Below are 16,123 nucleotides of genomic sequence, written 5' to 3'. Positions count from 1 at the left end.
AAAAACTCTGCAAGATAAGCAAACCTTTCTATTGACATTTTGTGCGATTTGGACACGCTAGGTGTTTTGGGCGGACAGGTTGTACAGTAATTAAACGGCGCATCATAACGCTACAAGATGGCCGCCGCGTTTGACGCTGCCTCTTTGGTTGTAGATTGGCGTGACGGCGTTTCTGCAAGACCTGCCGTCCTCTGTCTGGTGTTTACAGTAGTGCCGGAGGTATCCCTCCGCCTGCCTGTGGGAGGCGGCGTCCGGCCTCGGCTCATTGTGATGGTGGCAGTAGCGGGAGGAACAGCAGCAGCTTAACACACGCACGCCAGGCAGCTCTGCCAGAAACCTCTTTGCTAGTGGCCCGGACCCAGTTCAGTTTAAACTCGTTTACTGTGATGTTTTTACCCTCCCGTTGTTACTGTCGTTCCCCCCTGCATGTACGCACACCTCACAATTAAAACCGAGTCTTGAAAGTTGTTTTACACCCGCTTGGGTGGTCGATTGCAAACTTTTTATTTTTGTGATGGGAACGCTGTTTTGAAAGAACAGTAACTTACTGAGGACACTCATCTTTTGCTCATTTTTGCGTGGTCTGATGTGGCATTGCTCTTGTCTGTACACACCACGAGTCTCTTATAGATTGAGTATCACACCTTGCAGAAGCAGTGTGGCACTGACTTTGATGGGATTTCACACTGGGGAATCTTAATGTTTCTTTGAAAACAACTTTTCATACAGCGCATCGCACCCCAGTGGACTCTTGGACCCGCTGATCTCTGCTGCTCGTAAACACGCTGGATTTTTGCATTTGGAAAGAATGCCCCGACCCCCCTGGAGCTCCTCTGCCCAAAAAGTGGAATGCACAAAGATGAAGAAGAGGAAGAAAGCAGGCAGCGAGTGAGGTGCGAAGGGGCACAGGAGCAGCTTCAGTCGTCCCTCTTCCTGCCAACCTCCTACTCTTCGGAGAGTCACTTTTTTTTCCTGGTTGGAAGGAGACAGTTTAACAAGAGGTGTTCAACCTGACCCCACGGCGGCTCCTGGAGAAAGGGAGCCTGGCGAAGGGCTTGGACCCTGCTATCGGGGCACTGGAGCTGCCTCAATATCTCTTCCTGCCCCTTCACTCTTCGGAGATTGACTATTGCACGCTTTTTCCCAGACTGGAAGGAGACCCACCGTCTTGCATGAGGGGCATGTATTCGTGTGACCCCCACCACCAGCTCCCGGCTTGAGAGGAGGTGAAGAGGACAGAAAGAGCGGGTGGTGGCGTTGGGGGGTGTCTTTCCATCGGTGGCCCAGAAAACTTCTTCCAAAATAGTGTGTGCGGGGAGCGGCATGGGGGATTACGCGGCCCCCGCTGCTGCTGCCTCCTCCAGCCTGTGCCTGGTGGGCGGAGGGGCCGCCCTGCTCGGTGCCCTGGGCAGTGACAGCGGCAGCCCCGCGCCGCCCCCCCATGCGCCGGGCACTGGCTGCAGCGGCGCCGTGCCCAAGCATAGCGCGGTGGTGGAGCGGCTGCGGCAGCGCATCGAAGGCTGCCGGCGGCACCATGGCCACTGTGAGAGCCGCTACCAGCACGGCCAGACGGAGCAGCGCGACCTGGAGCGCCGGGACACGGTGAGCCTGTACCAGCGGAGCCTGGAGCAACGCAACCGGAAGGGGCCCGGAGGGTCAGGGGGCCCCGGGGGCAACAAGCAGCAGCCTGGCAAGGAACAGGCGGAGGCGACCGAGCAGCGGAACCACACGCTCATCATGGTAAGACCTTGGGAGTGGGCGTAGAGACACAAAGGGGGCCACACTGCCATGGACCACGCTCCTTGTGGTGTCCACCGGGCCAAGGGTAGCTACCCGGCAGGTCACCACGGGGGGTGGGACCCAGCGCATGCACTGCTTTAAATTTTGTATCAAATGCTGTATAGCAATATATATTAAGTAGCAATATATATTAAGTTGCTAATTAATACATGGTGGCCACCTGTATAGATTTGCGAGGGCCCAGGACCTGCATCCTTGGATGCTACAAAGCGCATTGAGCCGGTTCAAAATTGCTAAGCAAGTTTGTACATTTATGCATTCTTTTTACAACGTTGTTCCCACGCTGTCTTTCATGCCTCGAAGTGCTTTGCATTCCTCTTGCAGTGCTAGAATAGCGCGAACCTTACCCTCTCGTTTCTACATTTGCTACATTTTCTTAGATTACGATGGGTAAATTGTGGCGCTTCTTGGAGCAAGAGAGCACTTAACGCTGCTGCCCCAGAGGAAGTGCTTGCACTATCCTATCACGACTGGGAAACCTTCTCTCATTTGGCATGGTACAGAGGTGTTGTGTTTACATTAAAAAAGTGGTGGTGGGGCGGGGAGTACCGGGGGGCGGGGTTACCGTCAGCGGACCGTGGATGTGAAAACTTTAGACAAACGTGTGTCTCCTGTGTAGGAGACCTGTAACCTTGTTGTGACACATAGTGGCGTGTGTTTGAATACAATTTAACCCAGACCTTTATCTGTTACGGGGCTACAGTGTCGCTACTTGGGAACATTCAGGGTTTGCTCAGATCTTTTTTTCCTTCATGTCCCACATTTGTGGTGTAGTCATTGTTTTACAGCATAAGACTGGAAGTGCTCAGTCCGTGGTAATTGACAGTGTTTCATTTTAAATGCTTTTACCGAATGTGTAACCTAGATGTGTACACATTTGTAGCAGATTTATAAATCAGCATGCTTTCTGAACACCGAGAGGTATTTGTTTGCTTGCCTCCCGGTTTGCGAAGCATCACACAGTATTTGCACAAGTGAGTGGCGAATCCGGGATGACAGCCTGTGCCTGCTGGGCTTACCGTCACATGTACGCACACACTTTACTTTCTTTGCTAGTACTGCAGCCTGGCTCAGTCCTAGTGCACGAGGTGGTATGCGGGTGGGCCGGTCACTGACAATGCCCTTTTTTGAACAGTGTAACCGCCTCTATACTTTTTACTTTCAGGTGCACCAGTCTCCGCGCCCACAAGTGGGGTGTGTTTCACTGTAAAAATAAGGTGGTGATCTCGGTGACTGCGCACTGCTTCCAGGGGAGGAGCTGGTACTGTGTACCCACACTGCACGCCCCCTCAATCGCAGGCAGGGAGTCGTGCACAGACATACACGCTCCTGGCTCCGGTCTCCACCTCACTTAATGTGTTCTTTTCCCATCCAGGTCGGCGCATCTGGAAGGGGGTCGCTCGGTTCCCTCCCCCGCAGCCCTCTGGAATTATCAGGGACGTAGCCAGCCCCCTTGCATTCTGTTTGCCCTCGCAGTTTGGACACGGGTCGCGTTGCAGCACCCGCCCTCCCCCGACAACCACCATTCTTAACCAACATGCCCGTGGCCAGTACCTTAGCAGCAGGCGTTTGTAAAGAGAGGTGAAACAGATGCATTTTAATTGAGACCCATTATAATTCATGGGCAGATTTAAGATCTACAAGGAAAAACCTCTTCATAAGTCCATTCATTTCTGCTTGGCCAGTGACAGGCAGGTTCTTCATTTTAAACTCACTGCAGTTGCCCCCCGACATGCAAATACACATTGAAGAGGAGCTGCATATGTGGTTTATTGAATTAACCATCAAGGGAAACGAAAAGCAAACAGCGCCTCTGCTGTAGTTCGCTCAGAGCAGCAAGGGAAACAGGACGCACAAAGCAGGCTAGCCATGCGTGGATAGCTTGGTAAGGATGCTGAGAAGAAAGGGCCTGGGGTCATGTTAACTATATTTATCATTTTAAAGGTAGGAGGCAGAGTTTGCTAGTAGGATTCTGACCCTAAGTAACTCAGTGCAGTCACTAAAAATAAATAAGCAGGAGCGACAGAAGGAAATGCTTATGGAGTGTAGGGGTAAAACTAAACAACACCCTGGACGACAACGGCAAGATCGTTTGAACAAGCCGCCGTTTTCTGCGGGGACATTATCAGCTAGTGCAGAGCTGTCGAGAGCAGTGACATTATAAACTCTTTCTGCCTGTCAGTTTTTTGTTTTTTTTTGCCAGGCGTAATCTAAATTACTTAACTTGTCCTTTCAGTTGTGTGTTCCTGCGACGCAGAGTTGTGGGTCAGGTTAAGAAATAAAACGGCTAAAGGTGACCCCGATGTCACTGCTTCACTTAGTACCTCGTTGAATGTGAAACACGGATATACGTGAACCATCAATCAAATCGATGGGAAATACATCTAAAAGATACATAGACCTGATAGTTTTTCCTCGTGCCCTCTCGATGGCGCCATTGGGTTCCGAAGCTTATTTTTTTAAGTATCTGTGTCTCTTGGCCTGGTTCCGTTTTGTTTCGGCCCGCTGGTTACCGTCTCTCACTAGGGTGGGGCGCATATGTCTGCTGGCTGCATTTCGGAAAGACGTTCTTGTGATCCAGCGCTGTAACGTAGCTTCTTTCATGTAGCGCCTTGAATGCACCCAGCCCCTAAAGGATTCATTGTCAGGTGGTACAGGCAACTGAGTCTAATGTTTTGAGTGCACTGAACGGTGTCGCTCCCTGGGCAGTGGATCTGCACTCCTGATCTTTCAGACACAAACATTTCCTGTGCGGAGGGGAGGTAGCTGGGGGAAGGGGCCGCCTTGGGCTATCAACGTAACCGGATTCTCTCTGTGCCTGAACTTCCTGTAACAAGCACTGTTTGCATCTGAAGATGGGACCGTGCGATCTCCCCAGCTATTCATGCGCTCTATCAGTTTATGCTGATTTTTATTTTTTTTTATGAAAGTTATGGTACTCCCCGAAGTTTAAAAGCCCTGCTGCCTCCCCTCCCAGAGCTCTGGTTTAAGGGGCGGGCCCTAGGGCTGTGTTTATTCTCTACTGAGCTGTAGCCAGCTCTTACCCTCCGCCTTCTCCAAAGTTTGGGAGAGGACGAGCGCCGTGTGGGAGGGACCCAGGAGCTGTGTGTATTTTCAGTGTAACGTGATTCCTTGGCTCGATTGCAAAAACAGCCCCCTTAGGACTTGTTTTCTCCTCCATTGTGCGCTCTGGTCATGCGGGGACATTGCTGATTTTGTAGGGATACTTTGAGGGCCGAGCATGCACGTGCCTGGCTAAGATGTAGGATGTCGAGAAAAAGAAGTTAGGCTTTGGGGCTGAAAGCGAGAGCTCCGCGCGGGAGCCTCATTCATGCTCCTATTTTTGCACACATGACGCAGCTCCAAGTTGACTTTTGTCCCTTAGGTTTGAACAAAGGGGCGCGACACAGGCCCCTGCGAACCCTCCTGCCCTCCCCAGTCACCCTCAGGACTATGAATATTTGTGACACGCGGAAGCCTCAGTGGCACCTTTATTTAGCGGTGCGCCACTGGTTGAGGAGTCTGTTCCGATCTTTTTAATGTTTAGCGTCCTGTATGGTGACAAGATTTTGAAACCGAAAAACCGGGATAGGCCAGGCAAGTTTGTAAAAACGTGTATTTTTTATTTTTTTGTGTGCATGGAAACCATTTGAAGCCACGTGACGCTTTACTGGCTGGTCTGTGATCTGAAACTAAAAAAAAACCTCTTTAGTCCGATGAGAAGGGCCTGCTAGTTAAATTAAAATAGCATTACAAGGTTCAGCATTCCACAAGATAAACAATTGAGAGGTGGAGTATATGTTAGCAGCGACCGCGGACACAGAGACTGCAGTATGTCAATTTCAGCAAGTTTTGATTGTCTTAAAGAACAGATAAGCGATTGTCCAAACCCACCTATGCCCAGCTCATTGAGTACTTTTTCACATTCAGAGGTACAATGGTAGACGTGAAACTGCAACTAGCAGGAATTTGCCAAGGATAAAACAGGCCAGGATAACCTGAGGAGAACCGACATTAAACAACTTGAGAACTCTGATCTCCCATTTGAGATGAGGAAAGCGTTTTAATAACGTTTAAACACAGATTAGGCCCTGTCAAGTTTCCCCGGCGTATGCGCGAATAGCTGGTTCAGTCCAGTTTTCTCTTTGAATTCTGGGAAGTGTAGTCTTTATTCCATTCTATAGCCAGGGCTACAAGTTCCTTAATTCAAAGAAGAAACCTGGACTGGACCAGCTCATTACGCACCCCGCCGGAAAATTAGGCGGCTATTGGGGTAGGCAGGCGCAAGAAGTGTATGTGGGTTTGCATTGAATTTGTAGGATCTTACATCCGTCCAAAGTCCGTCCTTGAGACTTGATGTAGCTGTGAGAAATGCCCAAAGGTTTTTTTACATAATGTAACATTGCGAAACATTAAGTTATTATATTACACAGCCTGCCCTCACCCCAAAATGCCCACCCGTCTGTCGTGAGGCATGATTGACGAAAGGAGGCACACCAAGTCTTTACAGCACTTTCTTCTGATTGTTATGTTATATTGATTTGTATAGCGCACTAATCACCCAAGAGGGTATCCAGGTGCTTGGGCAGGTGTGTAGGTTTGTGTCTCCAAGGTGTTAATACGAAGAGCCAAGTCTTCAGCTTTTTGTGGAATTCAAGAAATTAGGAGGAGCAGCTCTGATGTGTAGAAGGAGGTCGTTCCAGGTCTTGGTTGAGATGTAAGATAATGAGCGACCCCCAGTTTTGCTTTTGCGGATGCAGGGAATTTGTGAGAGTGAGGCGAAGCGTAGGTGTCTGGCGGGTTGGTGAAAGTGCGTGCGGTTGTTCAGGTATTCTAGTTGTGTAGGGCTTTGTCTCTGTGCAGCCTACGCCGATTTGTGTTGAAGAAAAGGGCCAATAAAAACGAAAGCATGCGTAACATTTGAGCAAGGGCACCCTGTTTAAAGGTCCGCGGTCATAGGCTGGAGTCTCCTGGGGATCCTTGCTATTCTTTGATTTTGTGATTCTGTGTCCAGAAGTGGGTTATCACACCTTTTGCTTTCCCACCTCACATGAGAATTTGCAGGTGCACAGGCAGGCGGTCTGGCATCACAGGAGCGATGCAAATATTTAGACTCGGTCATCTTGTTTTCATCCTCCTCTGACTGCCAGCAAATGCTTTTGGTAGAATGAAAAAATGTAAACCTTCAATGCTTTGTAACACAAATGTGCAATGAGCAATTTGTGAATAGTATGTAATGAGGGTTATGAGGACTATGAAATATTATTGAGATAAGCATTAGACTGATCTCAAATTGATCTTTTCAAGAAAGTGTGTTAAGATGATTAAAAATGGTTCACGTTTATTCATAACATTTGTGAATGTTTGCTTTCTGATAGTTACCTCTGTGTTTTGACGTGATCTGGGTGTACCAGAAAAAATATCATCATCCAGTCATGTAGTGGGCTTTGTTTTGGTTAGAAGGGTGGGTGTCCAAACTGGGAAACTCATCGCCCTGTTAACTCTAATGTTGATGCTCACCCTTTCTTCTGCAAAAACGAGACTTGTATTGGTGCTCAATCTATATTCAATCCTAACTCACAGGACGCCCCAACATCTAAGACAGGAGTACGTCCAATATAGACTTTAATGCTCTCCCACTGGAACAATCTATTTAATTAGGAGGAGTCCTACAATGATGCTGAAACATTCTCATAAGAATAATAGACAAAGATTCTTGTTCCAATACCTTATGTAAGAATGAATTGGCAGAATAAAGAAAATTGCCATGAGCAATTTTGCAGCGAAGCATATAAGTGAAAACGTAGTAATCAATCACTGAATCAATTAGTCGACTTGTAGAGTGTGACTTGTCATCTGTGAGCGTACCCAGGTGCTGGTAGGGTCCAGGGTCTGAGTTGAAGAGCTAGGTTTTCAGTGACCTACAGAACTCCTGTAGGGAAGGGGAGGTCCTGATGTGCAGGGGAGGCCATTCTAGACTTTGGCTGGAAGGCAGGAGAAGGAGTGTCATCCTGCTGTGCTGCGTTGTATGGGAGGGGTATGGGCCAGCGGGAGGGAGGCAAAGTAGAGGTGTCTGGAGGGTTTGTAGATTCTCAAGTTGTGGTTGATGTAGGCAGGTCCGGAGTCGTGCAGGGCCTTGAGAGTCCAGGTGAAGAACTTGAACTGGCATCTCTTCTGAACCGGGAGCCAGTGGAGTATTTTGAGGTGGGGGGAAAGCAACGAGGGAGATCCAGAATGCGTGCTGCTGCGTTCTATGTGGTCTGTTTTCTTTGAACTAGATGAACCTCCATTCCCACATAGAGGGTGTTTCTGTAACCAAGTCGACTGGTGACAGTGGGTTGGGTGATGGTGGTCTTGTGTTTTGGGAAAGCCACTTGAAAATCGTACGTAAAATGAGCAGGATGATGAAGCAGGAGGATGACACTGCGTTGGCTTGAGACCTCATGGTGGGTTTGCTGTCCAGGATGATGCTGAGATTCCTTGCATGCTCAGCTGGGGTTGGAGTGGCCCCAGTTCTGTGGGACAGCTGGAGGCGTCCCAGGAGGAGTTGTCACTGCCAAAGATCAAGGCTTCTGCCTCGTCTGTGTTGTACTTGAGGCAGTTATTCCTCATCCACAGTTCTAAGCGAAATCTGGCACAGATTCACCTTCTAAGGTTGTGGATGGGGGGGTCTCCCTTGCTAAGACAATCCACACTCTTGTATAGTGTTTAAGACACAGGTGTCCATACATTCTTTGGGAATACATGATTCTCAGGGTTTTGGAAACATCCTAGAAGTAACATTTTACTACAGAATACATTTGAGGATTCTCTCAGAAAAGTGGTACATTGATATTAAACTATTCTCACAGGCGTAGCTGTGCAGTTAAGCTGATATGTTGTTTAGTATAAGCCTGGGGCAGTAAGAGCTGTCCTCGATTCACTAGGACATTTCTCTAAAAACACTTTAAGCTTACTCAAGTTAAACTAGACAAGTTTTATTTAGAACCAGACTCAACATCAGTTATCAAGTGATATATTGTGATGTTGAGACAAGATGGAGGACAATGTAAACACAGCAAATGTTAGCACAAGCTCAAATCGTAGTGCTCGTTTTATTGACATATCAACGCTCACACTTGTTTGATCCAATGAAAAGTGAAGGATTCTTGGTACACACATCAAAAACTCTGGAACGTCCCGCCTAGTCCTGGACACCTGGTTAGTATTCTGGCACTATTATGTTAGCGAGCTCTGGACAAGAAATGAACGAGATATCATGTGACCTCCAATGCCAGGGCATGCGTTGTATCAAGTTTTACTGTTGGATAGTGTGCTCCATTACTGACTCCCCAACCAATCTGTTTCAGACTCCATTATTGGAGCTGAAATGATTCTCATAGATTGAATGCATCCTGCATTCGAATTCTGGCAAGACCTAGCAACCCTTTTTACTCATTTAAGATTAATGCAGTGAGTAACATTGCTTTTGGTAAACCTAGCAACTTCTTTTCTAAGTACTACTACAATTCTCAATTTACAAATGTCGTGTACCAAAAAAAACAAAAAACTCTCCCGTTCCTATGTCCTGTTAAAATTAGTTTCTACATGAGGTTGCCATGGTTTGCTGGAGTTTGCGAATGGGTACGCCGTGCAGCTTTCCCCGCATGCTGGGTCACCATCTGTGTTTCCATCACTTTAGGCAACACCACCATTTGTAATAATAAAACAACAACTCTGTGGGTTAAGGCACAGGTTGCAAAATCAGTGTGTATTCTAAAATTTGGATATGACATCCCAACAATGCAAAGCCCTTCTGCCTTTTGTTATGAGGGAGGTAAAACGAGCAAAATTGAGTTGCCTAATAGTAAAGTATATTATTGACAGACTTATGAAATCCCTCCTGTGAATATTGTTTGCCATGCTTCATAGTAGAATGTTTTGCCCTTCTCTGGAGCATGTTCTCTATTTAGAGTGGTGAGGGGTTGACTCTGTGGCACCTTTTCAGACCAAGAAAACCTTTCTTAAGGGTCTTGTTTTAAATTTGGTTTTTAAAGAAGAAGTTAAAATTGGTTAATTTCTCAGGTCTTGGCTTAGTGAGTTTCATGGTCTGGCACCAAATAATTCTGTTTATTCTGGTGTCTTTTAAATGAATCCATTTGGAGCGATTCCGTTTTTTTGCCTGATCTCAGGGTATTTTGGGTCAGTATCCCTTGTTTTTTTTAAATTTGTTCAAAGTGGTTTGAACTTCATTTTCTTGGCAAGTGTGAACCATTGTTATTTTTCGAGAGCAGGGGTAATGTGAAAATAGCTGTTCAATTTGAAGAGTTGAAAGTTTAGCTGTTTGATTTTGCATCCACTGAAGTTTGAGGATGTCTTTTTTTGTGTGTTGCTGGGTAGATGACATTTCCATAGTTGACCTGGGGTTGGACCATGGCTCTAGCAAGTTATATCTGGAGTCAAGGTAGGGTCCTTCTAATCATCGTGAGATGACGAGTAATAATTTTAGAGAGTACTGTGATACAGTGGACGAAGCAGGGATCTTTGGTTAAACCTGTCCAGAGATGTTTCACCTATAAAGTTGGAGATCGGGTGGTTCCTAACTCACTCACCATTCCAAATTAAGATTACATGTCAGGATATTGCCAGTTATTTGGATTTAAACTTTTGTCCCGTTCAAGTGACTGTAGCTTTTCGTCTAGTGGTAGAAGTGCATTTTTTAAAGTTAATTTTATTGATTTGAAACTTTTACTTAAAATATAACAATAACAATTTGAAGACCGCTATTGTGATTATATGTATACGAATCGTAACGATAACCAGTGCAGTTTTGAAAAGGCATCTATTTTAAAGCTCAGTGGCTCACTCAAATTTCATAAGAGTTGCTTAATCACTTACCGGCATGTCTTCAGGTCAGTTCGTACTGCTTAATCGAGGCCACCCCTATTCTTATCGATCTTTGCCAGAGCAGCCCATAGGATTGAAAGTCACCCCATTGGTGGATGTGTTCTGTGCCAGTCCTTTTGATTGCTTCCTCACCTGATGACTTGGGCAGAGGTGGATTAGAAAGTCATCTGTATACGGTGCTTAATTTGAGGAGGTGGTACAGCTGGGGCTCACCGACAGGTATTTTTAGTGACCAGAACCTATTTTTTTCAACAAACTTTGATGCAGAGTAAGAGAGAGGGATAAACACAAAAGGGGTAACGAAGGAGGAAGTGAAAGATGGTAAAACAGTGATAAAGGGGATGAAAAAGAACCTGGAAGAGTGAAGTAAAGAGGCAGGGATTGTCTGGAAGTGGATTAAAAATGCATGAGGTGAAATCACAACTACAGTCTTAGTTTTCTGCACCCTGACCTTCGATACTGCCGGCTGTGTGCTTCTAACACAATTTTGGACCCTGCATTTTTTTTCGTCATACAAATTAACCATTGTGTATAAAATTTGAATTAATTTTACTTCTTAAAAGTGAGCTGATATGAGCAGGGTGGTCTCATTTAAGTGTTAGAGTACTAGGAGACGTTGAGTGCTTTGGGGGACTCTAGATTCAATGGATTTCAAGGCTCGGGATGATTAGAGTTTGGAGTATTTATAAAACACAGTCTTTACTACGTTCACTTCCTGCTTGGTACTGTTGATATTTATAACCCCAAGGGTGGGTTGAGCCTAAAGGAAGTACATCCATAGGGGATTAGGTTTCATGATTTACAGGTTTAACCTGGATGTTTGTACCCATAATGTATTGATTTATTTGTTTTCTTTAAAGCACTAACTCCACTCGACGGAGTTTCAGAGCACTGTACCAAACAAAGGGGCGTGAACACCAGGTAGAGGTCAACGTATGGATTGACTGACAGTAAAACATAGCAGACTACTTTCTTTACAGCAGTGGTTATGAATTACAGAGGTGGAGATGGCTGCAATATGTGGGAGGTATACAATAGAAAGGGCAAGCAAATACATAATGGTTATGAACAGCCAATAGCCTGGTTGCATATCAGCAAGAAATAACTAGATAAGAATATGGAAGGGCATTTAGTAGAGAGCACGTTGATCCAACAAGCAGTAGAAAAGAGCCGCAGAGACAACCGAAGACCATGAATGAACGGCTGGAGTATAAGAGAATTTTGGGTGCCAGGAGATACAGAACTTCTGAGAAAGAGAGGAGAGTAGAACTCGTAGGATGATGCAGAACAGAATTTCTGAACATCACAACAAAGGTGAAGGATTGAGGACGATGACAGAAGCACAGGAAAATAAATGAATGGATGGGAAATGTATAAGACAATTGAAAAATACAAAGTTGTCAACAACATTGATGATCGGTTCAGCATCATAAAGAAATAGGTATAGAAATAGTGGAGCCATGTACATAATGCGTAATTTGTCATACAGCTGGTATTCCGATAGAGCAACAGAAGACCCAGTATGACAAGTTCAAGATTTGGAAGGGGTGCAGGTGTCACTAGAGGTATCTATGGGATGAGATGGTATTCACTGGTGCTGTGTGGTGTAGGAGTTAGATGCATTTGTCTTCCCTCCTCATCTTGCAGTTGGTGGTCCCACAGTGTCCCCAAATTTCAGGCCGGAAGTTTTATAATGTGAAGGGGTAGTTGTATTGTTGGCCTGGGAGATGTGGTGCGTGGTGGTTTGTAGTGGCTTATTGCGCTGTGCATTGCCGAGTGATGTTGTGTTAGATGGCGTAGACTGGCAAAGAGCAGTGTTATGTGATGTGGTTGGTTAATTATATAGTAAACGTTAAGCTGTCACATGGTGAGGAAAATACTTTTCTAAAATGTTTTTATTGAACTTTTCGTAAAGTGGCATTGCTATACAGAATACATTCATGTGTGGTCCGCGACACAAGGAGGCAAGAGAAAGGGTACATTGCAAATGGTTTGAACAAGCTCCTGGTGTTACGTGTAGCAGGCGGCATGGTTTGTCGCAGCCGCAAGTTAGGTATAAGTTAGACGACTGAGCAGTATATGGACTTGGGAGGGGGCCGGCAGATACAGCAGTGTACCACGACACTGGTTATGTGAAAGGGGCATGGACAGGGTGGAGGGGGATATTGTCAGGGTGGCTCTACCTGGGACAACGCGAGGCAGTGTGCAGTTCGGGCAGAATATAAAGTTATATTAGCAAGCAGTGTTGTGGTCTTCAGTGGGGCGGTTGGAGAAACACCAGCGTGGTGAGAAGAATCATGGTGTGGTACGTTTTGATGCGGTGCGACGGAGCATGCCATAGGGTGGTGGGAGGTATTGTGGTCTGATGCCATCTGGTATTGGTTGGTGTGGAATTTTGTTTTGAGGAGCAAGGCTGTGTTCGGTGACGTGGGTTCGTGTGAGGGAGGGTGAAGTGTGGTGCTGCAGGTGATGTGGTATCTTGTTACCTGAGATTTTGTAGTATTTGATGTGGTTTATAGGCTATGATAGAGCCAACCATACATTTAGTTTGGCTGCTTTTACTTTTACTGCTGTAAAGTTGTCCTACTTAATACAAACATTTATATGGGTAGGTTTCATTTGCTTTTTGCTAATAATGTATACAGTACCTCCTTTTATGTATTCGCTGTTGTGTAGTTGATACTCCTTAATCTAATAGTTTCACTTCTGTTCTTGAAGAGCTATAATGTCTGTAAATTGTACTCCGTTCCGGCCAGCCTACACTGCCTTGGACCCTGGTCGCCGTTGCTCTACTCCTTTTGTAGTTTCTGCCCTGGCTGCAGTACCGTGTGCAGTGCTAAGATATGGGCTGGCCTTGTTTGGCATACTGTGCTCGGGGATGTTGGTGTTTATGTGGAGTTATTTCGTGCGTGGCATGACTTGACGTGTGGTTACTTCCTACGGTAGAGTTAGCATGCCTCCTGGAGCCCCCTCAAACAAGCTACTGCCCCCCCCCCCCCCCCCCCCCGGCATGATGAGTAGTTTCGCTGCTTGCCTCGTATTTCCGTGTGGGCTGCCTCTTTAGGGGTGGGCTGTAAGAGAGAGGGGGTGAATTAGTGCTGGTGTCTGTGGCCTGTCCCTGTGGGCGTGCACTGCTGCTGTCTGAGCTGCCGGAAGTGCAGCTGGGAGGGCAGAGTGCGCCTGCTAAACTCCTCCCACCTCCAAGGCTGGTGGCGTCGAGCTTTAAAGGGATTACACTTAAAGGCGCGCACGCGGCCTTTCTTCCGCCTCACACTCAGCCGCGCACAGCGTCCTCGGGTTTCTAGCTATTATTTTATCAATGACGCTTCCAAATTGTGGGTTTGGGGGCCAGTTTCTCTCACTTTCTTCTGGTTTCTTCTCTCTTGCCTTATTGGTTTAACGCGCTTTATAAATAAAAACACCAATTATTTGGCCCCTTCTTTCTGTCCGGGTTTCTGGATCTGGCAGGGCTGTGAAGAAGCACTGGTGTGCCATAAAGATGCATTGGGGTAGCGACTAAAATAAAATAAAGGTTTTGGGCGATGAGATCTTTTAGACTGACAATTTTGACATGTTTAAGAATGGAAAGGTAAATATCTTTATTGAAGGATAAGAGCATTTGTCGTGTCCTATGCCCAGGGCTCAATATGACTGTGAGTGAGGGCTCGGGGCATTGGTGCATGCACAGTACACCGTTGACACAGTTGCAGACTGCGCTCAGTAACTATTGGGGTGGCGCTTCCTTTGTCCAGTGTCCCTAAGGCACAGCCGTGCCCAGTATTCAGGCCACTGTAATTATGCAGCAGGACAGAGCCAAATTATGGAGCAATGTTGAGTAAATTGTGGGACAAGAAGTGGCAAGAATGTGGCATAATGCATCACATTTTTAAATAGCATTACTTCATTATTTCCTTTTTTTAATTAAACTTGTTAACACTGTCTGGGCATTGGTTGCACCTCATTAGTAAAAGTTAAACACCCAAATATAGCAATAAGCAACAGAAAGGTGAACAATCCAGCTTTTCAAAGGGCCTTCCACTGCGCTGCAACACGTGTCGCCGCATTTTCAGAAATGTTTGAACCATTTGTGCTAGAAACTATTTTTTTTTTAAATTCTGCAGTTTATGCAGCAAATTATGGATTTTGTGGCAAAGGTGGCAAGCCTATATGTATGTGAAAATAGCCATGGCCGCACAGTTGCTTAATTTCAGTGGCTCTGCCAATACAAAGGCAAGGGTATTTTGGTCACAGGACACATCTAAACTGTGTGGTCATTGAATTGGAGAGTAGATGATTCAATAGACAACCATAAATAGAGACAATAAATGTTTTTAGTATTTGTGTAATACTTATATAATTGCAGCAGTGGTTTGAATACCAATTCCATATATTCCATACTTAGCAAAAATATTATCACAAGCAACGAGAAAGCCGGAAAGGAGTACAGTCAGCTAAACTGGAATTATGTGGCAGGGGATGCTCAAGTTATGAATCGGTGTTCACCAAATTATGTGGTGCGAACGACAATTATGCAGCATATTTTGTGTCAGTATTACTTTATTTTGTCATTTTTTTTATATATGCTAACACTATGTGGCTGTGGTTTCAACTTATTAGTATCAGTTTAACAGCAAAATATAGAATTCAGCAGCTTGAAAGGGTGACGGTTAACCTTTTCAAACGGCCTTCCGCTATGCAGCAGCACAAGTGGTAGTGTTTTTAGTAACTTTGGATCTGTTTGAAATATTTTTGTTAAAATCAGATTGCAAGTTCAGAGAAGTTCATAATGATGTGGAAAATGTCACAGCCTCCGATTCTTTTAATTCCACTGGCCCTGAGTACATTATACTGCTGTTTGCAGCAGTATTATGTGCTAGTTTTCAATAGACATCTTCCTGATTCAAAGAACATGTAATATAAAATAGGTAATAAATATCATGTTATAGGGATCAAGTTATAGCTATTTGAGTAATCACAGATGGCCTATTTCAGTGTTTTTAAAACAAAAAAAGTTATTTCTTGTCTCATTTCAACACTTAAACAAAATGTTTTTTCAATGTCTATAGATGAAGAGAGATTGATTTTAACCCTATGGATTCAGTTTTAATACTGAAAAGTATTATAGATAGTCACTGATGGTTTTGAAAAAAAGATTTTACTCTAAAATGTTATTAATTTGCCCTTGCTTGTGCTTAGGAATTCACTAGTGGAAACGTTTCCTTAGATTTTAAAATTAATTTAAAGCTGTCCAGATAACTTCAGGCTTCTTATTGATTACTCCAAGCCTTCCAGTAAATAGAAATGTACTGCTTATGAGTTTATGCTTTCTGCTCAAGGTATATGTGTGTATAAACCTAGGTGTATGTAGTAAGTGTTCATTCAAATTAAGATCTTAGATTGAATAATGCATTTTATACTCATTTGACCAGTTGTGTTG

General features: G+C 45.2%; 1 protein-coding gene across 2 annotated transcripts in view; it reads left to right on the top strand.

Annotated features, from left to right (window-relative positions):
* The first annotated feature begins 254 nt into the window (after positions 1 to 254).
* The window catches only part of MAML3 (mastermind like transcriptional coactivator 3), a 533,238-nt gene continuing 517,369 nt past the window's right edge, over positions 255 to 16,123 (top strand). For both annotated transcript variants that reach the window (XM_069241004.1, XM_069240994.1), the window contains exon 1: positions 255 to 1,740. In XM_069241004.1, the coding sequence (XP_069097105.1) occupies positions 1,324 to 1,740 (417 nt within the window). In that variant the 5' untranslated portion in view covers positions 255 to 1,323. The remainder of the gene's footprint in view (positions 1,741 to 16,123) is intronic.

This window comes from Pleurodeles waltl, chromosome 1_2, assembly GCF_031143425.1.
Source record: "Pleurodeles waltl isolate 20211129_DDA chromosome 1_2, aPleWal1.hap1.20221129, whole genome shotgun sequence".
Taxonomy (NCBI): Eukaryota; Metazoa; Chordata; class Amphibia; order Caudata; family Salamandridae; genus Pleurodeles; species Pleurodeles waltl.
Note: the sequence above shows the minus strand (reverse complement) of the source record. Positions and strands in the feature narration are given on the sequence as shown.